The sequence below is a fragment of the Manacus candei genome, unplaced genomic scaffold (genome assembly GCF_025592945.1).
Source record: "Manacus candei isolate 608988 ecotype Guabito, Panama unplaced genomic scaffold, ASM2559294v1 h1tg000014l, whole genome shotgun sequence".
Classification (NCBI taxonomy): domain Eukaryota; kingdom Metazoa; phylum Chordata; class Aves; order Passeriformes; family Pipridae; genus Manacus; species Manacus candei.
Genome location: NW_026138062.1, coordinates 64,798,201 through 64,823,592, shown reverse-complemented (window position 1 = coordinate 64,823,592; position 25,392 = coordinate 64,798,201). Strand labels below are relative to the sequence as shown.

At 38.0% G+C, this 25,392-nt stretch overlaps 1 protein-coding gene across 8 annotated transcripts in view; it reads right to left on the bottom strand.

Annotated features, from left to right (window-relative positions):
• PHLDB2 (pleckstrin homology like domain family B member 2) overlaps positions 1-25,392 on the bottom strand; it is a 74,761-nt gene that overhangs the window by 2,531 nt on the left and 46,838 nt on the right. For 5 of the 8 annotated variants that reach the window (XM_051779982.1, XM_051779981.1, XM_051779988.1 and 2 more), the window contains 12 exons: positions 23,612-23,767; positions 23,020-23,130; positions 22,176-22,265; positions 18,840-18,983; positions 17,862-18,035; positions 17,023-17,163; positions 16,055-16,154; positions 8,505-8,712; positions 6,567-6,657; positions 6,102-6,248; positions 3,422-3,641; positions 153-238 (listed from right to left, as the gene is read on the bottom strand). In XM_051779982.1, coding sequence (XP_051635942.1) covers positions 153-238; positions 3,422-3,641; positions 6,102-6,248; positions 6,567-6,657; positions 8,505-8,712; positions 16,055-16,154; positions 17,023-17,163; positions 17,862-18,035; positions 18,840-18,983; positions 22,176-22,265; positions 23,020-23,130; positions 23,612-23,767 — 1,668 coding nt within the window. The remainder of the gene's footprint in view (positions 1-152; positions 239-3,421; positions 3,642-6,101; positions 6,249-6,566; positions 6,658-8,504; positions 8,713-16,054; positions 16,155-17,022; positions 17,164-17,861; positions 18,036-18,839; positions 18,984-22,175; positions 22,266-23,019; positions 23,131-23,611; positions 23,768-25,392) is intronic. The other 3 variants (XM_051779984.1, XM_051779985.1, XM_051779987.1) reach the window with 2 other exon arrangements.

Below are 25,392 nucleotides of genomic sequence, written 5' to 3'. Positions count from 1 at the left end.
TTTTTTTTTTTTTTTAAAATGTTTGTTTTGGTTTTTTGTTGGTGCTTTTTTCCCCCCAAATAATGTTAACTCTCCCTTTTACTTCACAGCAGTTAACGTACTCTGGGTATTGCTCTATGATATGTGGTTAAAACAGAAATAACAAAGTTTACCTTATATGCATTTTTTAGATGATCATAATAGACTTCTTCAATAGCTTGAAAATATATTACACCTTTTAATTTGGTTTCGTGTTTGTCTAAAATAGAAAAGAGAGAAGAGAATGACTTGAGAACTGAAATAAACAGTACTTTAAGAACCAAAATCTTAATTGCATTTCCATATATGTTCAGCTGATAAATCACTGGCTCAATAGTCCTGCTTTTAAAATCCCATGGAAACCTTGAACCTTTGTTATTAGTTTGTCGGTTTTTTTGAGAAATGCATTTTTGATTTTACTATGTTTTCTTTTCCACCTGGTTTCAAAGGAGAAAAGATTCTGCAATTTGCTCCTCTATTTGCAAGTAACTCCCTTCACTGAGGTGTCTAAACATTATGGTTGGTATTAGCCCACAGAGGGACAGATGTCTCTCAGGTACATCCAGTCTTCCAACTGAATGAAAGCTAGCCGGACTTCACACAGCTTGCAGGTTAAGACCTCCAGTTTGCCTTCAAAGGAAAAGTGTTATGATAAGCAAATTTTCAATACGATCTGATGGCAAAACCTTTACATTAGAACATCCTTTGTGCTTGGACTTTTTAAAAAAAGGCTTCTTCATACTTATAATAATCTCCCTCAGTCTCAAGCTAATACCTGTTATGCAAATGTGGGGTTAGCAGATTGTAGGCAAGTTTCTATGGGTTCTGACACATGGAAAAGTTTGCAGGGGGTTGAAAGTTCTGGGGCAGCAGCTCCAGCACCATAATCATCTGTTTGTGCTCTCCTACTCTGACACCCAAGGTAAAAGCCAAAGTAATTACACACAGTTTGCTCTCATTGCAAAAGGGAACTAACTCCCTTTTTGCTTCAGTGTCTGAAATAGGAATGCCTGAATGGATAGTTTTCTAGGGAGGCAGCTAACAAGGAGTAAGTTGTTATCCAGTGGTACTATGTACCAATATCCCACTGCAGCAAAGCTGAAATACAGGCTGGGAGTTTTTTCACTCGAGTTTTGATACTTACAATGGAGACATGGTTGACTTAATGTCCCTTGAAAGGCAATGGAAAAAAGCAGACACTTGCAGGGGGTCAATTCTAAACTATTTCAGACATCATCTCATTTTGCCTTTGGTCCCATCATTACCTAGTGAATCATTAGGGCAGGGAGAGTACAGACCGGGAACTTATCATCTTACCAGTCTCAACTATAACATTTCACAAGAAAAAGGAGCGGGACAGATCAGCATCTACCCTGCATTTTCCTGCAGTGGGATGAGAAATTGTTAAGAAGCATCACAACTGCATGTGACAGTGAAGGGCAAACTTCCTTCCACTCCTGGTACGGTTGTGTTAGGGGAGTATAGTGCTTTCTGACCCCAAATTATAGTATCACCTTAACACTGAACAGTCATCTTTATCATCTTTATCACTGAACAGAACATCTTTATCATTCCCTTGAGAGATCCTGCTGTCATTCTGAATGCTCACAGAACTCAGCTTAAATGCTGTTGGTAGCTGCAGGCAGTTTTGAAAGCTACGTATGATGGCAAAATGAAATCCCAGAGAACAAACAATACAGAGTTGGGAATCTCTCTGCCAGCCCCCAGAGGACCAGTAGAAGTACTGAGGTATCAGATTACGAGATTATAGCACAGATTATACTCAAGTAAACGCAATACTACACGAAGTATACTGTCTGTGCAGTACGAGCAAACAGTGGATCCACTCTCCTTTCAAGCCCCACCTGGGAACTTGGTTACAAGATTATTTCAGGTACCCACAAGCTCCCACCACAACAGTCTACAGAGTTCCCTGTGTTCTTCAGGTCAGAAAGTGCAGATGCTTCAGTCACCACACTAAATTGTCAGACTTTAGTGCACTTTGTCAAGTGCACTTGCAGAACTATAGCAATGTACCAGTATATTCACTTAGTGTTGAAATACTCTGAGTTTACAGCATCAATATTTATTTTGTAAGTCTACTATGCATTTAAAGATCTAGACAGATCCTCACTCATACAAGCAGTGGCATTTTAGTGCAGCTGGTACAGAATTCTCATAAAACTATTCTTCTGGGCTGAAGTCCTTCAGACTTTATGAAAAGTTTTCTTTTGTAACTGAAATTAAATTATGGCAACTGTAATGCAGTCAAAACTGATACTGTTAACTGTTAACATAACTACTAAAAAAGAAAAAGAAAGAGATCAGTAGCAGATGAAAACACTAATTTGTGTTACAGGCCTTGCTAACCAGATGTTAAGAACAAAATAAAAAATGTTTGTCACATTCTTCATAGTATTATTGCAAACTAGTAAGAAATATTCAGTGGGAATGTAATGAATGAATATAATGAATTCAAATATATGTTTTAAAAGAGATAGAGAGCACTGCATAACCCTACCATCAATTTTAAGTTCCTTATGAGCTGCTAGAAAGCAGTAATGTCATAAAAATAAATGAAACTGTTTGGATGGGTTTTGTACTCGATGTTTTCTTATGCTTTTTAGCAATGACCATCCTACATATGCCCCTGTCTGGCCTCTCCTAACAATAAATATTCAGAACACAATGCCATTTTTCTGGCTTCCTCTGAAACTTCAAAGTCAAACCATGTGCACAGCAATTGGAGAAACGTGTATGTTCCTAAATTCCAAATTTCTGGGTTTACCCCAAGATAACAAAGCAATGTACTGTTTATAATGTTTCCACATATTGTATAGCACAACTTACAGAATATTGTATAGCACAACTTTCTGTGTACAGAAACCTCTTTAGAGTATTGCATGTTCTTCATCTGAAATTCCTTAGACTCTCAAAATAAGGCAAACTCAAAAGTCTACCTCCATATATTTAATTTCCTGAAAGTCTTTTCAGCACATCAAGCAATAGGACTACAGAAGCATTCCATTCAATTTTCATGGTACGTATAATAAATTATATTCTTGTATGAAGGGTACAAGAAATCATTCTGTCACTGGGGGAAGTATGTAATATTTAAAAATAAATTATGTGGAGCCATTATTCTGTGTACTTGGAACCTGATCATCTTCCATTTTTTTCTTGCCTATCTGCATGTCTTCCTTTGTTTTGCATGCTCAGTTCTGCCTTACCTGACATTAGGATTGAACACTGTAGGGAAGGGACTGCATGAGCTCTAAGTATATGTGTAAAACACTGGATGAAATGGAAATGTTTTATCTGGACTCCCTACATTCGTAACACAGATGAGGTTGATAGGAAAACAGAGAGACAGAGGTACCCTAGCAGTGATCCTGCCACCTACCTGCGTAGTAACTAAAAGTCCTCTTGTTTCTGTCAAAAACAAACCATCGTTTTTTCCACGTTTTAATTTTTCCTCCCATTTTAATCAGAAAGCCTCGGCAGGTCTTCTCTGTGAGGGAGATATGGTAGCAGGTCTCGATGTTGTGCCCAGCTGTTTCGATGTGACTACGCAGGTCAAAGTCTTCCTTTCTGACGGGCAAATAGCGAGTCAAGGGACGGGCCTACAGGAAAGAAAAGAAATCATATTATTTTTTAGAGAGGTCTTAACTTCTCCTTCACTTTTGCTGCTGCGAGGACGCAACTGCAAACTGCTCGCAGAGTCTAAGAATGAATATAAGAAAAAATAAAGAGTTTTTTGCTGCAGCCCTAATTTTCTTTAAACGAAAAATCCTTTAAACTTCTAACTTTACAGTGTTGGAGAACTTACTTTATAAAAGCCAGGTAGAGCATGGTAGTTTCTTGAAATCATCAGCTGATAAGCTGCTAAAACACAGCATAGAAAGGTTGTTTCAGAATTAAGATGCTAATTGAATTTAAAGGTGTGTTGCTACTTTAGATGAAGTCCAAGAACTTCACTTCTATGATGTTAAGCAAATCCTTTATTTTTCTGGGCTAAATACTCATTGCACGTATCTCACTCTTTAATATTTCACTGTTACAGGTATTTTCATGCAAAGTCTAATACAAATAATAAGAACTTGATATTACAGGAAAAATTAACAATGGGAGTGAACTGTAATCACTAGTTAGTTTCAGAGATTACAGTGAATAAAACAGAATTATTTTCTTCTGAATGAATGAAATATGATATCTAGTTCACAATCAGCAACATGGTATAGAGAGATGAAATGCGTCCCTCTGCAAGAGTCAGCAAAGCAGTGCAGGAGATGGTGCCTCATTTCTGACTGCAGCTCAAGACTGCACATCAAGCCTGGATAGTGTCAGTTGGGAGAACGAGCAGGAGGAGATAGTAATTTGGGATCTCTGCCAGCTGAGGGGATATGCTTGTTTTCTGTGTCTGGAGGGCCTATGCATAACCACCCCTGCTCATTTTAAACATAAAAGACATGTCTCCCAGGGCACCTGCTGCAGTCAAGGCAGAGAGAGAGGCTACTTTGGAACAGAAGCTGATTTTAGGCACTTTGAATCATCTGTGAAAGGAGCATCTCCCTCTCTCTCTTCTCCTGGACGCCAGAGAAGTCAGTGACCTGGAGAAACTAATCTGCCCCTGCTTCACTCCTAAAGTTAGCCTGTTAAATCCCACTGTGACTCTCAAATCGAAGGGACTTTCCCTCATTGCATTCTTAAGAACCTCTTGATGCAATGGGAGCTGTGTTGCCCACAAGAACTCTTAGCACCCTTCTAAAATTATGCAGTCCTGTATGATACAAGCTGGCACCAGCTTTGGCAAGTGCAAAGGTGGAGTTCCTTCCTCTAGCTTATGTTTCTAAGTGTCAAAAACTGTTGGAAAAAAAAATTGGGTCTCACTCTACAAAGGAAAGAAAAAAGTTAGCAAAAAAATTGTAGTCATTTCTGGTAGATACGTTTTGTCTTCCTGCCAACTCGGTCTTCAGCCTCTCTGCCAACTCTGCTAATCAGCAGTAACTAATAGGGCATTCTATTTACAACACATGCACACTGTAATTGGGGATAAAGATATCAGCATTGCATTGTTGTTTATGTCATACTTGAGTTGTCATCAAAATTTCTTAGGAAAAAAGGCCATCAAGTAAGTAAAATTTAGTATCTGTAATTACATCTTATATTAAAACAAAGGAATGTATCTATTTTGACTAGAAACAGCTGGTTAAATACCAGCAAAGGTAGCACAGATAAAACGAGAAAGATGTTCAAATATGATATAGAAACTTCTGCACTCAGGTACATCTATTATGGTGGAGACATTTTCTTGCTCTAGTATACTAACAATGGCTGCCTATTCTATTTGCTGTACCTTCTAGATATTATTAGTTTTGGCAGAATAAACAAATAGGTAAGACCTCTAAGCCTAATGAAAGCTCAAGATGCCTCTAAATCCTAAAGAGAAGCAAAAATGTATAAGAGGTAACACTTTTTTAAATTCAGTAGTGTTTCTCATGTATAGTTTCAGTAATTTTAGAAAAAATACTATTTCCTCTCTACAGTAGATATGGAGCTGAAAAAGATTATGTTTTTCTTGTGGGTTTGTTTTGGTTTGGTTTTTTTGTGTGGTTTGTTTTTTGGTGTTATTTTGTTTTGGTTTTTTGTTAACTATTTGGAAGCAATGATTCACATTCTAAGGTATTTTATGTATTAAAAGAAAAAACAAAACAAAACAAACCCCACACCAATGGTTTACAAAATTAACAAACTCACAAATTTCTGTTGCTCTGGCTAAAAAAAAAAAAATCTGCTCTGCTCCTACTCAGTAACAAACCTTATAGGATTAATATTTATGCTTTATATGTAAGATGCTAAATAGATATCAATGCTATTATTTAATTTAAAATGAATACTTGGACATCTAAGGCTCCAACAGCCCAAACACAGTTTAAGCAAAACAGTTGCACCTCAGAAATACTAAATCCATCTGTTCAGCTGAAAGCTGTTCTGTTTACCACTGGCAGAAATACACTTAGTCCTTTCTGTATATGAAGGGGAAGTCTTGCACTTCAAAACTATTTCACATCAACATATCTCACCTGTGCTCTTTGTTTCTCACGTATTTTGACTTCCTTTTCAATTAGTTTTTGCCTCTGGCTAGTTTCTTCCTCCAATCTTTTCTCCAGTTGCTCTCTGCGGCGTTTTTCTTCTTCCAGAGCTCGTTTTTTAGCTTCCATCTCCCGTTCCTAAATACCACAGCACACACAGAACTTCAGTTATATGTGAAACTTATAGTTAGTAATGCAATTTCTAAGCTAGGGCTAAATACCTTTTTGCCTCTGAAGTAGGCTGACCTAGCTTCTCAGGGGGTTTTGCCATCAACTCACCCACTGAGACAGCAGATATTGCATATGGGCTCAAAGGTATAGTGTGAGGGTGAAACCAGGAAAGGAGAGGTACTGTTTATGTGTTTATTAGGTGTAAACTATTCAGGATTCAGTACTGCATTTAGGAGGATATTATCTAAACTAACAAGTCTTAGTTTTACTCAAAGTTATGCTTACCCTGGTCTCAAGCAGCCTAGTCTTTTCAGCATGTGCTTGTTTCAGAAGTCTCTCCATCTCTTCTATTCTTGCAACATTTGAAGTGCTAGCACTGCACAAAAAACCCACAAACAAACAAATAAACAAACAAACAAAAAAGAAGCCCAGAGTTATTTAAAGGAATACTTGGTATTTAAAGAAGTATTTTTCAGTCCAACATAAGACAGTTTAAGAATGGAGTTGATAGTTTCTGATCCAATTCAGTGCAATAGCCACTAACAAAAAAAAAAGATGTACTACTGTTTGGCACATTGATGAATGACTACAGTTCTGTTTCTTCTGTACCATGAGCACTGACAAATGTTATGCATTTTCAGGAAAAAAATGTCTCTCTCACCTTAAACATGGTAAAATATAACTTAAGTATTTTAAATATGTCAGAACAAAGCATCATGAATTGTCTTCCCTTACAGTCTGACGTGGCTAGAAAATATTGTCAAACACCATCTAAAACAATCTGAAATTAATTTTGCTTAAGGGAAGTTTCGTCAAGGAAAATTATCTGCCTATCTTCCAAATTTTATCAACAAAATACTCTCTTTTCTTCCCTCAGCAAAGTCTGCCTTGTGAGAAACTGAAAGATCTGTTGTACTGGGTCCTTTTCTGGTTTTTCAATTGGTTTTGTTTATTGGTTTGGTTTCTTCCAGCATTGGCTGGAAGCTTACAAAGAACCAGCGTGAGGCGGAGGGACAAACAGCATCAGAGAAATTCAACAGCCATCGGGGCTCCCTCATCCTGGGCTGGAGATTGCGTGTACAAAATGGCCCTGATGTAGCTCAGACACACCCCACCCTCCTCCAAAATGGTCAGAGCAACAAGTCTCAGGGACACAGATCTCACACCACTGCCACATTAGATCACTGCATAGATAGAGTTAATTCCCAGCCTATCTCCAGCTATCAGAAACTGGCTGACTGTATCTATTTAAAACAGAAATGCTCAAAACATGAGTCCTAATGTTTTTATTTAAAAAAAACCAAACCCAACACCAACCAACCCAAAAAAGCCCAAACAAAGAAGCCAGCAGAATGAATGCCACTGCTATTTTATGAAGCACTTAACATTGCAGTGATAAAGACTACAAGGGGAAATCAGGGGGCTTCCCTGTCACAGGAAACAGATGCTGTACAAAACACAACATGCTAGCCAAAAAAAAAGCTGTCCTTGTGTTCACAAGGGATTCATAATGCTGTGACAAGGCTGTACTTAATTATCAGCCTCCACTTATGCTTGCGAAACTGCTGGGGCAGGACTGTGAGGATGAATGAAAGCACTACCATACTGTCAGAAATGAAAACCAGACTGTCAGAAGGAAATTGTTTGCACACAACTTTGAGACTTGGTTGGATTTTTAACACAGATCGTGGATGTTCCTTTGATCTGAGGAGTGGCGTCTGAGGATGAGAAAAGCAGCCAAGGGCTCTACACCTTTCAGTGCCATCTCTTCGTTTTTACTGACCCAGAAGAGGGAGAGGGCAAAAAAGACTCCTGGAGGAGCCCTAAGTGTTTCATCTTAAGCATCTAGTAAGTTAACACGTTGGACTTATGGAACAAGTGTACATCACTGACAGCATATGTCTTTGAGAAATTTCCTATCAGAGGAAATTCCTTCCCTATTCCTTCCAGTGACCAGGGGAGGAAGCACTGTAAGGATATCTCTGTAAGCTTCAACATTACCACTTAACATTTCCATATTTTTATTTTGCATCTTCAAATAAACAGGTGAGATGTAGTTAAACCTGATTATGAGATGCCACACAACTATTATGACTGTCTAGTGATCTTCTATTTTCTTAACCAGTTAGCAGCATTCACACTACCACAGTATCAACATGTGCCTATTCTCTTTTTTCATTATGACCCTGTGACATTACAAGATCAGAAAGAAAGCTGGTTTACCTGGAAATGTTATCTGGTGAGCATGCTGATATGCTTGTCTCCATACTGTCGGAACTGTCTAAGCTTAATGTATCGAAGGCATGGTCCTTGTAGCTACGGTCTGGGTAATGGAAACTATTCAAATACACATTGGATTCGGATGCTGTTCTGCTGTAGAATTCAGGAGACTTCTGCCTTTGGTTTTCACAGATGCGCTGATGGTTATACCCTATAAAGTATAGAGAAAACCTTTGTTTTACACAGAAATTTTGTGACTGGAATGTAACTTGTTAGCAGTACAAGCATTTTGAACATCACCTCAGTCTTAACTGCACTGTGAGCAAGGTGCTACAATATTACAGTTAATTTCACAAGTTAATCGTAACTGAAATAAAAGCTTTAAATACCTGTTTTAATCTACGGTGTATGTAAATATATGCAGATTAGTGTACAGCTGACTTGTCAATAAATATTCTTCTGTGTGCATGATGAAAATCTAATTTGAACGAATAAAATTTTCATTTTAAAATTAAAATTTTAAAACTTTCATTTTAAAATGAAAATTAAGCCTAATCTGGAAAGTAAGGCAGTTAAACTCAGGGATCTAGGAGAACTGACACTGATTAAATTAGGCAAAAAAAAAAAGGGTCTTGAGTACTTTTCTGATTGATTTTATTGAATGTGGGTTATTTTTTGTCTGTTTGGGAAACTTTGCCTTCTGGTAACTGCAAGTTGAAGTTTTAGTTTCAGCTGAAATAATACAGGCTGCTTGTCACACCACTGTAGTTACTAGTGTAGAAGTACTTTCCTGGAGTTTTGAAACTGCAGTTCACCCTACATGACTGAAGCAGATCCTTATAGCTCAATGACTATAAAGAAAAATCAGGTTTACACAGTGGTTACATTCTTTATCCACACAATCATGATTTTTCCACAAAATCATTTTTTCTGAAAAGCCATACTTCTTGAACACAGGGAATTTTATTTGGCTATGTGTCCTTTGAAAATGTTTCTTCAGAATTATTTTTATCTCATGTCTCCATTGCTCTTTCAATATGTTGCAGCAGTATTTATACAGACTTACAGAGAGGTTGTTGAGCTTGCCTGATGAAGAGGAGAGTATAATGACAGTTGTCAATTTAACCGCTGAAGTATTTCACAGTGCCCTTTTAAGGGCTGTTTAATCTATGTGATTACAAATCCAACTGTACTGCTCATCTTTTCCTTCAGTGAATGGAAGAAGTGAGACTTTGTCACAGTTCTGATACTCAGTCAGGTTTATAATATTCTCTGCACATTCCTGACCCAAATTCTGAGCTGCTGGCAGAGCTGGAGATTAGAAAGGACTGACAGACTACATGAAAATCTCCCATTTGTACAGGAAGGTAGCCACTGACATTCAACATATTTAAGATAAACAGACACAGGAGAAATGCAGACAACTGTAGAAATGCAGCAAGGTCCAGATAAAAATGTTTACTAGACACTATTAAGACACTGATGTTAGGAAAACATGCTTGAAGTGGGCATATTTTCCTGTCTTTTTTCTCTATCTGCACATACAAGGTTACTTTCTGGTATTTTTTGCCATGCCAGACTGGGGGGAGTCCCAGTTCAGAGAGACAACAGCTGCAGGTATCTGAGAAGTGTGTCTGCAGCTGAATAATTAAAGCACATTATTAAAGAAATTGTGCCCTACAAGCATTTTCACGGCAGATTGTTTCCTCCTCACTTCCCTTTGTACAGTACAAAGGTTTCTCGCAGTTAAAGCTGGTTTCTAAGGAACTAATGGGACTTTATTTGCCATTTAAAAGAACACTAAATTTCAATAAAAGTTCAGTTGCATCGATTAGTAAAAGAGACAAAGGGGACACAAACACACCTCAGCAGCCATAAATAACAGAGTCACACAACACAGGTGTTACTGATTCATATGTGCAGTTTGTTTTTTCCCCCCATTATTTTGGCAGATGCTGCTGTTATTGCAGATAAGCAATTACCTTTCATACGCAAACCTTTGGAATGACTAATTGCTCCTGTGAAATGGTTATCAATTATTCATTAGGGAAAGAGAAAAAAAATTAAATTACTGCAAGAACTTTATTCAAATGCATGTTTTTCTATTGAGGTCTCTGCAAAACCTTGCCTATTCAGAAATCTTAATTCCACATCTTATATTTCACTGAAAAATAAATCCATCTAAAAGGCATAGAGAAGCATAGCAGTTCTACACTCTCCTAAAGGAGTCAACTTTCCATTAAGATAAAGAGCCCATTTTTAAATCAAACATTTATCAGTTAAATTTTTGTACTCATGCAAATGTAAATGAACACTGTAAGAAACACACACTTGTTCGTTGCAAAAAATGAGACTCATTCACAGAAAAAAAAAGCATAACTCAGTGTTCTCCTTTTATCTTCATGCTGTAAGCAACAGGCAGCTCAAAGCTCAGGATGAGCTGAGCACCGACACCAAGAGCCTCACAACCAACCTGCCTCCTTTACAGCCACACTTACACAGCGGGCAGGCACCATCTGCTGTTTAAGGAATTATTAACTGCTCGGGTGCCTATTCACACAACATGCACTTAAAAATATTAGACTCCTTGTAAGATCCAGCACTTAACTGAAATTTTCCCACAAGACAAGATTTGTCTCAGACCAGCGAAGTCTAATCTGATACAAAAGCTAAAATGTTTCTTGCTGCATTGGCTTTACTACAGAAATCCATTGCTCTGTAGTAAAACAGTAAACTTAACTGTGTTAACAGCCATACTGTTGAGCAAAATATTGCAAATATCCATAAAGCCATATCATTAAAGCAAAATACTCCAAAGGAGTTACTGCAGAATCACAAAAACCAGGTATACCACCACAAAATTCTTGTGCGGGTAGAAATAAAGGTGAAAGCTATTATTGAAAGTGGCACTGTCAAGTATGTAAAAAACCCACCAGTATTTCATGCAAAAGATCCCATTACATTTTCTTTTCTTTTTCTTTTATTTCTATTCTTCCTTCTTTCCCCCTTCTTTTTCTTTTTTTTTTTTTTTAAAAGACTGACATTAACATGTCAAGATACATTTGTTGTGTGGAAACACATGCCAAAGTAGGAAGCCCAAGTCTGTCTACCTTGTCATTTTCACCCATAGAGCTGCAAAGATTTCTAAATTTTCTGCTCTACTTGCTATGAGCAAAGAAGAAAAATTAGGCCTGTGCAAAGCCATAGCTCTGCAGATATTAGCATAAATCAGAAGTTTTGTTGTGATAGGTTATTTGACAGCACAAAGAAAAGAATTTTTGAGGTGCTATCATTATTTAACAATTATTTTAAAGTTTTGCAATATTTTGGGAACTACTTGACAGTGCTGATGCAATTGGTACTTTTGCAAAAACATGACACAGTAGATAAAGCCAGGTAAAGGGTTGTTTCATACCTTTTCTGGCTTTTCCTGAGTTTGGTAAGAAAAAGAGTGAAAAACAGACAAACAACAACAACAAAAAAGGCAAACTGCTTTGAAAAGCTTATAATTTGTTTGTACAAATATCCCTTGCCTGCAGTATACTGTTTTTTCTATAGAGTTTAGAAAGAATACAAATAATCATCTTGCTGGTATCTCACTTCCCTGTCCCAACAGCTTTGTTCCCAGTGCTATATCTGGTCTTACACCTTAATTCCCAGCTAGCCATTCCCTTTTCCCTTCTGGAGTCAATCCTGCAGTCAATGGGACTGAACTGGCTAACTCTCCCTCCTCACTCCTGCCTGTCCTTGTGCAGGCTTCTGGTACCCCATGCTCCATGGGAGCTCCCTGTGGCCAAGTCTCAATCTGTGCAGTGTGAGGTCTCTAGCTTGTACCAAACAGCAGCTTCTTCATTCTTTTTTTTTTTGCATGTGGTTGGGTTACAAAGGCATGTAGACAGGAGGTGAATTTATAAATACAGTGCTTCAAAAATACCTCATGAGTGGCAGCTAAGAAACAGCTTTTCCACTAAAGATTTATAACCAATATGCATCCTCTGAAACAATTTATAAGTTGCTCTTAACTCAGGCTGTGATTACTGACAGTGACCTTTTCTTTCAATAACAGTTCTTGAACTCACATGACTGACTAAACACAGTTTTGGTAATCCTGGAATAAAGGCAATTTGGTACTTAAAAATCTATGAAATTATTTCCTACTGCATTCAGCCTAAAATTTATTCATAGATATTACTTGTTCCTGCATAAGGAAAACAAAATTGAAATTCATGTTCAAACTCAAGTGGCTGTTCTTCATTTCCTGAATTCACTTTTAATTTTCATTTTTTCATCTCAGAGTTTTATGTTTACCTTCTTGGACTGAAAGAAGAAAAACTGGAGAAAGCATATTAGAGGAGACTTATTTCAGACCATGACTAGTTTAGGGATAACACTAAGAAAATATCTTAAAACTAGCTGAGCTGCCACTTCCTCCAGCCAGCGTCGACTATACTTGTTTTCAGATCTATACACACCCCCAAAAACATCTGGTCTAGAAGTTTGCTCAATGCTATCAAGCCCTAAGGAACACAGGGAGCTACTAATACCACTTCAGGACCGCACCATCCTCTTCGGATAGCAGTTTGTGGGCCACTGCATGATATCCAGGGCTCCAGAGTGAGGGGATGAAGTGGCATTTAACACATGAGACCCTGGCTCTCCACAGAGCCAAGTACCCCCAGATCCAAGGCACTGGGTGCAGCTCTATCTATGCTCAAGGCATCAGGAAGCCAAGATTCCCGTGTCGTTTGCAATAGATCATCCTGAACACAGAAAACTGACGGACTGAAAAACCTGTCAAGTGGGAAAACAGACCCAAGGAAAGCAAGTACTGGTTCAATACATGACAGGTAGAGACCATTTTATCTATTCATCACCTTTTTTAGGTGAACAACTAATTTCTGGAGCGGGAACAGAAGCGAGCTCATATTTATCAGTATAATCAGTCTCTATACATTTGCAGAGTTCCACTGATTTGATAGCAAATCTTATTCCTCAAAAATATTCACAGTCTGAAAAGGTAAATCTGACCTGCCTCAAGAATGGTTTTGTAATAAGTACACTGTATTTATTATAAACATTTGTCATTCAGTGATAGAATAAGAAAACTTCTCCAAGTACGTCCGCTGACATGGCATTTGGCTTGGTTTTCAATGATGTATTTAAGGGAGCCTGCTGAAATTCATCCTTGTTACTCAGACAAGTTGCACTGATTTTAGTGAAAGACAAGTAAGATTTTAGAATTTTAATGAACAGTGGTATTCCATTTCAGTTGTACTGTGTGGTGTGTGGTTTAAATAGCACGTTGTGTTCAGAACATTACCCAAATCTCACCATTCCACAGAAATGCACTTTCTTTACTTGTGACCTTGAAGAAAGTTTACTTTCCCTCTGTGTGCTAAGCATGGGTATGAAGTACTAGGGGAAACTCAGTCCCTTCCCTGCTCAAACCCTGACATTTATTAAGGCTATGCCCATAATGCTGAATGAAAGGTGCCTGAAGACTGTTTGTCTGGCCCTTCTGTATAGTTGGATAGAAATATTGGATAGAAATCTGGCTCCAGCCACCTGATTTGGACATCTCTGTCCTTAACGAGTTCTATCCTGCAGGGCAGAAAGAGCCCTGCAAACACTTCTGTGGTGTGTTACCCCATCAGAGGAGCTTTCCCCAACCTACAAACGTGGCACTTCAGTGCAAAAGCAGTTACACTCTTCAAGTTCCTCCAACAGCAATAAATTCAGGGAGCTCTATGTTGAACATAAAGGAAATAAACCCTTCACTAACTACTAAGAGAGGACACAAACAATCCTCGTGTTCCTCTATCCTTCCTGTTACAACTCTCTTACTTTGCAAATCCTGTGACAGTTCAAATAAAGCACCTGTCAGCAGCATTATTTCCCTTTGGCAAAGCTGATGTTTCAGAAAAGGATATCTAGAACCATCATCTTTCCCAGTAACAAATTAATCCCTTAAGGCTCTCTTCATAATTTACCATTTCCATTCCAACTGTTGGATCTTCCAAAACATAATGGTCACCTAGTATGAGAAGCAGTATAGCACATGATTCCTCAATGGCATATGAAAAGTGCTGTGCCAAGTGCCTTAATGAATACATCTCTCTCATTCTCCCCCGCTTCCCTTCTGCCATATTCAATTTTGATTCATGAGGTTTCTCTCTTTCTCACTCTTGTGACAAGAAATCTGACCCTACTCTTAGATTGTCTTAGTTGCACAGTGACAAAAAATTAAATATTAAAACTGATTTATTTTTAAAACTCCTTGCCTGTGTTAGGTTTGGTAACACTTTGTAATCATGTTTTAGGTCACACATTAATGCGCTTTTGCAGCCACTTTACAGAAGTATTTCCAATTTTAAACATGATCTCTTGTCAAAGTTTAGCCAAGACATTCTAATTGATTTTCAAACTGAAAAAACATAACAACGATATTCCACCCTTGCACACACATGATTTTGAAGCTGAGCATGAAGCTCTTTTTGTATTGCATCTAAAATACCTCAAGGTAAGTTAGCTACAACACAGTAGGTTTGTAGAAGGCCTGGTGCATAACTAAAGCTCAAAACCAACAGATCACAACTATATCAGCTCTACGAAGGGGATGTATTAGGTCATGATCCTTTCTCAGCATGCTTGTTCCATCCCTATATTGAGTCATCTCGGTGCTTATGACTAACATCAGTCATCTGCTTTGACCTTTAACAGCTGCTAGCTCTGACAAGTCCTATAACAACAGGATGGATCCTATCTCAGCTCAGCCTTAGTCAGTGCAATTCTACATAAGGGCCTCTTGCACTAATACCCATAACAGCAGTGCAGATGCTGGAAAGAAAATAAATGGAGAGATGGCACTGAAGAGTGACTCCATCTGAAGATGGGACACTTATGAATAATCTATCTTATTAAAGCAGAAAATAAGTGTATTGACTCAAGTCAACAAAAAACAGACACAGAATCCCATAGCCTACGAGATCATCTTTCAGAGATGTAACTTACTTTTGGATCCAGAATTGCTGTGTCCCTATTACAAAACTCAGCCATCTATCCACAATGGAACATATCTCTCCCTTCCTATTTTGTGGCCCAAATATTTAAGAACACTTACAGTACCATAGTCATAGCTTCTCAATTCCCTGTCTGAGGAATTTATGCAGGCAAAAATATATGCCTGTGAAAAACAATTTTTAAGATCACATTAAAAAAAAAAAAGGAAAAAAACCCCAACATGTAATATACTGCCTCAAAATCATTCAGAAAAATTACCCAATTAGCACAATGTGTATTTTTCAATATACTTTTCTTCTTTACTGGATTATATTTGGTTACCATGTACTTCAAAACTACACGTGCACCTACATCATAATATTAATTTCTTATTTTGCCTGTTAAAAAAAATTACACTTAGAAATTGTTTTTTTCACCAAGAAGTAGATTTATTTTACATATCTGTTGATTATAACAACACCAGTTTCAGGCTTATTTCCTGAAAAATTGAACACTAACTTTAAATAGAAATGAATCAAATAAAAAGGTCTTACCTTTGTGCATCCTTCTTGACTCTGACTCTTTGGTCATGGTTGCCAGGCAGTGAGGAAGTACGCTGCCACAGCTGTTGCTTTGTCCCAATGGTAAATGTCCCTGCAGGAAATATTGTACATACATGCTTAAAACTACATTACAAGACTTTTTTTTGTATCAGCAACTTGCTCTGTCATGGGTATCAACATGTTTTCAAAGTAGTATCTCCACCTTCCTGCTGTTTGCTCATTTACAGATGAAGATTATTTCACTTTATACATAACCTTATCTTTACCATTTAAAGGCCTTAGGTAGGAAAGAAAACGACATGTTGTGTCCCTAGAATCAATTTAAACTAGCCTGAAAATACAATCCTTGAGACAGAAATCATGCATTTGTGATTACTGTACTACAGCACGGCATTTCCACAGGTCGGAATAATGGCTGGAAGAATGGAAGGCTGTGATGGGAACAGTTCCAGATGAGGAGAAAAACATACAGGAATTGACAGGATTTTATTACATGGACCTTACAGTTATTATATGGACTTTACTGTTATTATGTGGTTTCGTTGTATTCACACTACACAGTGCATGGCCTGGACATGCCCAGGCTTGCCATGAGTTTGCCTGATCCCTGCTTCCCCGGCTCCTCCCCCTGGTTTGTCTGTCTCATGCTCCGCCCTATGTTCTGGCCCTTTCCCCTCCCGAGCTGATAAAAGACCACGTGCAGCCGTGAATAAAGGATTCTACTTGCACCCTCCCTTGTGTCCTGGACCCGTGCTGTGCCACGGTCCCGTCCCCCCTTCGGACCGCGGCAGAAGGCTTTGTGTGCACTCCTATATGTCAATAAACCTGAAGTTCTTTCAAAGTAATCTGACATGTGAATTTGGGGGATTACCTAATGCTTACAGCACGACCCGACCTACCCTGTAACAGGACACAGGTTTTATACAGGTGCTGGAAGGCTATAAACAGCAGCCACGTACTTTGGATGCGGTGTTCCGTCCCAGCGTGGCGCTGTTGAAGTGCGGTGACACAGACGGAGCGGTTTTCTTGCGAGGTAAAGTATCGCTCATGTACGTGCATTCCCTGTGCTGCTTCTTGCGCTCTTCCAGATTTCTGAAATGCTTCAAATGCAATTGGTTACAGTTTTGACAACATGAATTGATGTCCTTGCTCAGTTATGCTCTATATGGAAAATACTGAAGGCAGAAGCCTGGAAAGAGCAAAATCTAAAATACAGAGTACATCCCGCTTTGCATCACTTTCCAGGAGTTTTACAAATATCACATTAAAAGAATACTGATTAAAAAAACACATTAAATTCACGTGCACATTTTGTGTACATGTCCCTGTACCTTTTGTTTTAAAAATTCAAGTCTAGCATACAAGTGGAACCCAATTACAAAGAAAAAGTTTTATTTACAAGTTATTCTAATGAATTGGTGGCTTAAAACCAATACAGTTTTTGAAAGGCATTGTCCAAATGTATATGAAAAATTAATTTAGGATTTCAAATATAGGCACATGAACTTTATTGTTGCAAGTCCTCTGACAGTAACAGTGGTTCTTAAATATTAGTATTTGCCTCTACATTGTTCATATAAGGAGAAATTTTGTTCAGTAACATTCTAAAATACACTGTCAATTTTTAAATTATTTTTGCCTTAATGATTTGTGCCTTTAAGTGCAACACTGCAAGCACGATCAACTCATGATCTGTCATATTACTCTAAAAACCTCACATGTAAATCAACTTCATGGCCACCATAAGAAAAGCAAACAAAACAAAATAATCCCAAGTTACCATCTTTGAATCTGTTACCTGTTGTTGCCTGCGGTGTTTCTTAGCTGGCAGAGGTGGAGGTGTATCAGATAAAGGAATAGGATCTACATGAGTAGCCATGACCTCAGGCCAATGGACTGATGGAAGTTGAGCAATAGAGCGAGGAGAAAGAGAGTGAGGAAACACAAATCCAGAACAGAGAGGTGATCTTAGCTTTATAGAAAAAAGAGAAATTACACACAGAGTTTTCTTTTTGGAATTTCTCAAAAGATACGGCACATACAAGCTGCAGTTCTAGCACTGTGTTTGTTGCAGTGTTTAGCAGGAAAGGACATGTGTTGTATTGCAACTCCCAAGGCATACTGAGCTAAGAGAAGCAGCACAGAAATGCCAAATTCTAAACCAGTTGCCACCTTATTGCACCATAAAGGTTGGTGGCTTTACAATTGTAAGCGATATTTATTAAAAATTCGCTATGGTCATTACAAAGCCAAAAACATCACAAAGACTGAGGAAAGGAGAGTAAGCTAGAAGACAGACTGGACAGACTGCATGGAATAGCTAAGATAGGTAGAAGCTACCCATCTCCCACAAATATTTGAGATATACTTCTACCACCTTACAGGGAAAAAAACAAAACAAGAAGAAGCTGCAAAACATACCAAAAGAACACCTGAGCATCACTGATCCAGTCATCATTAAGCTTGTCCAAAGACCGTTTCCCAAAGATGTTTTGTGTTTGACAGGCAAAGACTGTCATTTAGTGCTGCTTGGGTCATAAGGATTCAGGTTTTTTGACCTTCAGTTCCATCTATCTCATCAAAGACACTTTACAGCTGGAACCGTCCTTCAGCTTTACTATTAAATCTGTTACCTGACCTGGTAACTGCCATACAGCAGTTTGCCTTCGGGTCAATTTGTTACATGTTTAATTACCAAAAAAATGAAAAATAAATAAAATAAAAAGGCACTCATGAAAAAACAATGCAAACAAAGGGAAATGTCTCTCAAACAAACCTCTTTATTTTGTGGCTGGCTCGTCAGCACAGCCGTGGAAGGCTCAGTGGCAACTGCTTCAGCATCTGTGGGGGTCTGAGTGGAAGGGGATATATTCGTGGAATTGCCATACAGCTCACTAATTTCACTTACACTGATATAGCCCTAAAAGGAGGAATTCAGAAGTTAAAAGGAGCAAAAGCCAAAAGACGTGCAAGAGTATTAATGTATCCAGTACAATGAAAGTTAGTTTAGAGTGATACAGCCAAATATTTGTTATCAATTAAATACTTAATCACAACTAAAATAAAATTAGCATCAAGCTTTTTTAGCGTTAAATACTTGGATTCCGAAAATTGTCCTTAATTTATTTTCAAAAAACATTTGTGTAATCAAAACCCAAATGTACTTTTAAGTGTCCAAAAGATTTTACTAAAATGTAAATACCCATTCCATATGTAGCTCTTTCTCAGGAAAGCAAATTGGGGGAAAAGGAAGAACAAATCTTATTTTTATATCCCAATTTTTTTGTCCATGTTTAAATAAAATAGCCTGATTTGTTTCTTGCCTACCTACTAAGCTAATTTGAGTAAATCAAATGATTAATGAAACTGGGAGGAACTTACATAAGGACAAGCCATCCCTTAAATCATGCTAACACAATATCTTTCAATTCCATTGTCTGGAAGATACTTCTGATTTTTATATCTTACCAGAAGACTCAGTTAAGATGCTGTTATTGTCAGCCCTGTAGCCATTACAATTTGCTTCCTTTTTTTTTTTTTTTTTTAATTAACAGTCATACAGGATGTGATGGAGTGAGGGATGGCAGGGGATGGCAGGGACATCAGAGTGTGCTGCTGCTTGCGGAGAAGATGTATGCAGGCAGATTTTGGCAAAATAGAATTAATGGATGTGTTTTGGTGTTAGCTGAAAAAATGTTATTTAGAAAATAAAATATGGATTCTAATCCATTGTGTATAGGATTCCAGGCTGAACAAAGTCAAATGTCATAATTTCTTATCCAACAAGGCTATACAAAAGGAAGGATAAATCACTGTTGAAGCAATGTCATAAAGATGAGATAGAAATATGCTTATTTTTTAAATCAAGAGGGTAAGCTGCTTTCACATTGAGAATGTGTTGAAGGGACTATGTTTCTATTCCTGTGCCAACACAGTGATGTACCAGTATGTCTACTTCAGCAGTTCAGTAACAGAAGCCACAGACTACTATAGTATTTCTTCTTTTTAAAAATGCCTAAATTTAGCAATGATCATAGAAGGCAAGTTGAAAAAAATACCAGCATTGCTATCTGTTGGCATAATTCTCAATGTATTTTATCAGTTATCTCAAGCAGATAAGACAATTCTGGAAGATAAGGTATCATACAGTGAACACAGCACTATATAAATAGGAGGCAAATCTTAATGCTGATATTATGTCATGATCTATTAAATGAGGAAACTGGGTAAGATACTAAAGTTTATCTCTCAAAACATGTGACTACAGTAAAATAGAGACCAGTATGAATTAACATAAAACTTGCTTAATCATCTCATAGTAGCAATAACCAAAGCTCATCAAGTCTATGGATAAAATATTGTGTTCATTTTTAAAGACAAAAGCACTGTCACCACTGTACGAAAAACATTCACTTCTGACTTACAATGCCAATGAGGATTCATCATGAGGATAAAAGACAAAGTAAAGAACAAATGACTGTGCTGTTCATTAGCTCAGGCCCCTATTACATTAGATAAATAAATGGTTTCAGGTCAGATTAGTCATCCAAGTAATTTTGTTAGTGCTGAACTTTTAAACAGCATTGATTTTCTGTGCTTATTTAAGTACTAGGATAAGCATCCTGCCTCCTTATGTAAGGCCATGTTACTTCCTTGCTTTGCAGAAAGGGAGTAAGCTTCACAAGGGATGGAGGAGTTACAGATGGGTACTTTGGTGAAGAGGGCCTGGGAAACGCTGGAGCACAGACTTGACTGATGCGTGAGCAACTGCATGGTGAGATTAACTGCTGTGTGCCAGCAGACTGTTTAAGCCTGTGTGCCATTTGGTGCCTGATTTTTAAAGTGCCAGAACAGCCAGAGAAAAGTTAAACTGGACTGAGATAAACACAACATCTGGCAAAGAAAGGCATTTCTTTTATAACACAGAACCTATGGGAACACTGAGGATGAAACAGATAACTCATGTGCTGTTCCTTCTCTTATTTGCCTTGGAGTAAGTCCTAACTGACTTCACTGCAGTGAACAAAATGACACCACTGAATAATCCATTTCATTAAAGAGTGTAGGCTCACTTAATGTAGTTGCATTTTGAAATATGTGATTAAACAAGCCATTATGTGGATATGACGAACAAAACACAGAGACAGCACCCACTCTAGCAAGAGAATGAACAGATCCATCTCTAAAAGAAAAAAAAAAAGAAGCTTAGACTAGCCAGATGTCCTGATGGGAAATCAGATGTCCAGGTCAGAACACACCCTAGGGCACTGGAAGTCTAAGCATCTGCAACATGGCTTGCAGCAGGGAACAGTGCTCAGCCCCACTGGCATGTGAAACTGCACCCCAGGAACTTGGAGACCACATAGCAAGATCCCAATTCCCAGGTGCTGAAAGGACACATGGGTGCTTTAGACTTCAACAGCCCAACTTCCCACAGTGACACCTACATCATTGGATGTAGGGCTTTGATACAAGCAGATCCAGCAAGTCCAGTCAGTCCTCTTAAGCAGAAGTTAATGAAGCAGCCATAAATAACTGTCAGTGTATTTTAAATGCTAAATTTTCCACTTACTCTAGCTATTAAGAAAAGATAAATAAATATCTCAATAGGTATTTTACAACAACAATAGCCTGAAGTCTTCAATTTAGTGCTTTTTGAAAAGAACAGAATGTACATTTGTCATGCTTTAATGCAGAGCCTTAGAATAGGGGAGGGGATGCAATGATAAAATCTACAAAGCAAAAATAAGACTGAACTGTATTTGTACTTGAACAGAGTTATTCCCAGACTCATTCTTCTTCATTTCAATGAGGTTTAATTGTCTATTTTGAGAAAATTAGACATACACACACATTCCACACATAAAAACAACCAATTTTCCAAAGCAAGAGATTAAGGCAATACCAGTCATATCTGGAAGACTGTCAAGAGAAGCTATTTTTGCTTACTCATTCATCTGGACTTCCATCAATAACTTAAAAAACCTGAAATTGTATGAAATTACTTTGGAAAGATGTGATGACTAGGACTTCACTAAATACTAAAGTGCTTTTGTATGAAGCATTATTAAAAGTTACTTATGGTAATGTCAAAGACAGTGAAAGTCTTTACCTCTTTTAGACTATTGGGACTGACAGGAAATCCCTTTCCTCCGGAAAGTGTGGAATATTTCTTTTCCAGATTACAGAGATTTTCTTTTTCCTGTTAAAACCAGACATTTCATGTTAAATGCCAACAGTTTTGTAAGCAAAAAATAAATGCTAGTCATTTTCTTAACTGTATGAAGAAACACACTGGGATGGAAGGCTGAAACTTCACAGCAGAGTTTTAGCTTCATCCATTTAAAGTAGAACTGAACAAAAAATGGAGGTGCAGAAGGAAAAGTTAGTGGAATATTTTATTTAATAATCATAGCCCAGCCAAACCAAATAAGTGTTCCTTCAGCATTTTGGAAATGATGATTCTGCTCAGTAAACTAATGTGATTTTTCTCATACTTAAAAGCAAAACATAAAATGGATGCAAAGGGTTCACACCAGCTTCTTATTACCCAGCTGTTAGCTGATGTTAAGGAGCTTGTCTTGTGGCCTAAGTATAGGCTATTACAAGCCAATATTACAAGCTGCACAGTTCCAGCAGCCACATAGGGAGCACAAGCTTCTAGCTTCAGCATCCAGGTAAAGTTGAGTTCTCAGGTTGAGCCCTCTGAAAAGGGGGCACCTCTAAAACCCTTTTAATTACCTAATGACACTAGCATTTTCTCTTAAGAAATCTGCTGATTAATTGCAAAAGATTTTTTTTTTTTTAAAGGTAAATGGATATAAACCTTGTCTCACATTACACCAACTTGTTAGCTTTTGCAGAACTGATGCTTTACTTGTTCTCTACACTCTTTTATTCTATGAAATGCTCTTTTACTACATGCTAAAAATGTTTGAAAGACAATAAATACTTACCCTTTGCAGCATCATTATTAAGTTGTTTTTCTCTTTTACAAAATGATCTTGTTCTCTTTGTGCTTGTTGGACAATATGATTGGCCTGCTTTTTGAGAGCAGAAATCTTTTCCTAACATAGAAAGAAAATAATCACAATTTATGTTTCATTTTCAAAGTACAAAACAACATGCATCAAGGATTCAATTCATGAGAGTTCACCGTTGATGTTCTATTATTATTTTAACAAAACCATTTAACATCAACTAACAAGCCTAAAATAACTGTAGTTTTGTCCAGAGTGTACAAATCTCCTTTCTTAAAGAAGAAAAAAATATGCTTTGGTGCTTTTTTGTAGCAAATTAAAGGGTTTGATTTTCATGTGCAAATATACAAACAGGGCAGAAAATGTTGTCGATTTACTTTCTTTTGGAAAAGTGAATGATTTGATCTGTGTGGGATGTCACTGGGCTATTGTCTTTGCTCTGCCTCAAAAACTTTTTCAAAGAGGAACATTTTGCATTGTTTGCCACAGACTGGCAGGTTGTAGAGCCATTTCATTACCTTTATACTCAACAACAAAGAACAAGTTAATCGACTATTAGTGCTTTTACCTTTCTACTGACAATGCTGCGCTGATATTCAGCTACTTCATGCAGGAGCTGTTGGGTCAGATTTTCTTTCTCTTCATCTAACCTGCTTTCATGTTCAAGCTGCTGAAATTCCAAATCTTCAAAGTGTTTGCTTTCTATGTCCAGAAGATCAGCATCCTTAAGGAAGGGGGAGAAAAAAAAGTAATATATATATAAAAAAGTAATTGTGCTTTCACTGACACCAGAGGCATTTACAAACAAACACAAAAATCAACCTAAAATGATATTTACCTATCTCATACAACATGATCCACCAGGAGCTCAATGCTTTTAGTGGTCTACTGTCATAATAAGAGAGGAAATAGGGCTAATTATTATTTTGATGTTGCTTTCTCCATCACTCCTACTATGCCTCTTGCTAAGAAGCACCTTCAGAGTGAGGGAGCCGTTTTGCCCTGTTCAGAGCAAGCTGAAGCCTCCCAAACTGGCTGGGCAGATCTCTCTGCTGTAGCCTAACTGGGACACCAAGAAAGCATGAACCCATCTGGTGAGGTTGTCAGATGCCAAACGGGGAGAGTATCTGCTTACCAACCGAAAAGGACAGAAAGGATCATGCCAGTAACACCAGAGAACTGCACACAGAACTAACTGATTATGGGAAATCACACTAAAACAAAGGAGTCTGGACTGCAGTTAGAATTTCTTCAGATCTATCCCAAGTACCAACACTGATTTTATTAACAGACATAGTCAGATAAGACAAAAGATATGTGGAGCCGTGTGCCTTCAGCGCACTGCCAGCACCTCAGCAGTGATGTCCAACCATGTAAGTTGCTCAACCAGAGGCTGATCATGGACACCAAACTGGAGCTGAAAATTACTCTCTGTGCAATTAAGGACTCTAGTCACCCGCCCCAGTCAGTAGGTGTATTACTCCAGAAAAGGTATCAGCCCACTTTTATGCATTTCCCTGAAATGACACCAGGTTTTGTCAGAAAAAAAAAAAAGCAGTTGATTGCAGCAAAAAAGACCCAAGAAAAGAGTTCAGAGAAGAGCAATGAGGCTGGTGAAGGGACTTGAGCGCAAGTCCTCTGAGGAGAGGCTGAGGGAGCTGGGGCTGTTCAGCCTGGAGAAGAGGAGGCTCAGGGGAGACCTCATCACTCTCTACAACTACCTGAAAGGAGGTTGTAGGCAGGTGGAGGTTGGTCTCTCCTCCCAGGCAACCAGCAGTAGGACAAGAGGGCATGGTCTTAAGCTCTGCCAGGGAAGGTTTAGGTTGGATATTAGTAAGAAATTTTTTACAGAGACAATAATCAGACATTGGAATGGGCTGCCCAGGGAGGTGGTGGATTCTCCGTCCCTGGAGGTTTTTAAGATGAGACTGGATGTGGCACTTAGTGCCATGGTCTAGTAACCACGGCAGTGTTGGATCAAGGGTTGGGATTGATGATCTCAGAGATCTTTTCCAACCCAGCTGATTCTGTGATTCTACGAAATAAGAACACACCATTTAGGGAAGCACAAGAACTGAATGCTAATCATGAAACATCTGTGCATTCATAATATGAATTCCTGCTTATAAGTTCTAGAGTTCTGAAGAAAAAGGTTTTTTTAATAATCACAGCATTAGTAAATGCTAAGGCTCTCTCAAATAAGCATGTTACACAAGAAAACCTACATCCTAGAAGCAATTTATCATTTTAGAGGAATGCAAACTTTCTGCTTTTCTAATTTCAACCTATGGCAAAGGTTTGTGACTAGGATAAGAAGACAGGTCCCTACAAAAGTCATTCAAACCCAGC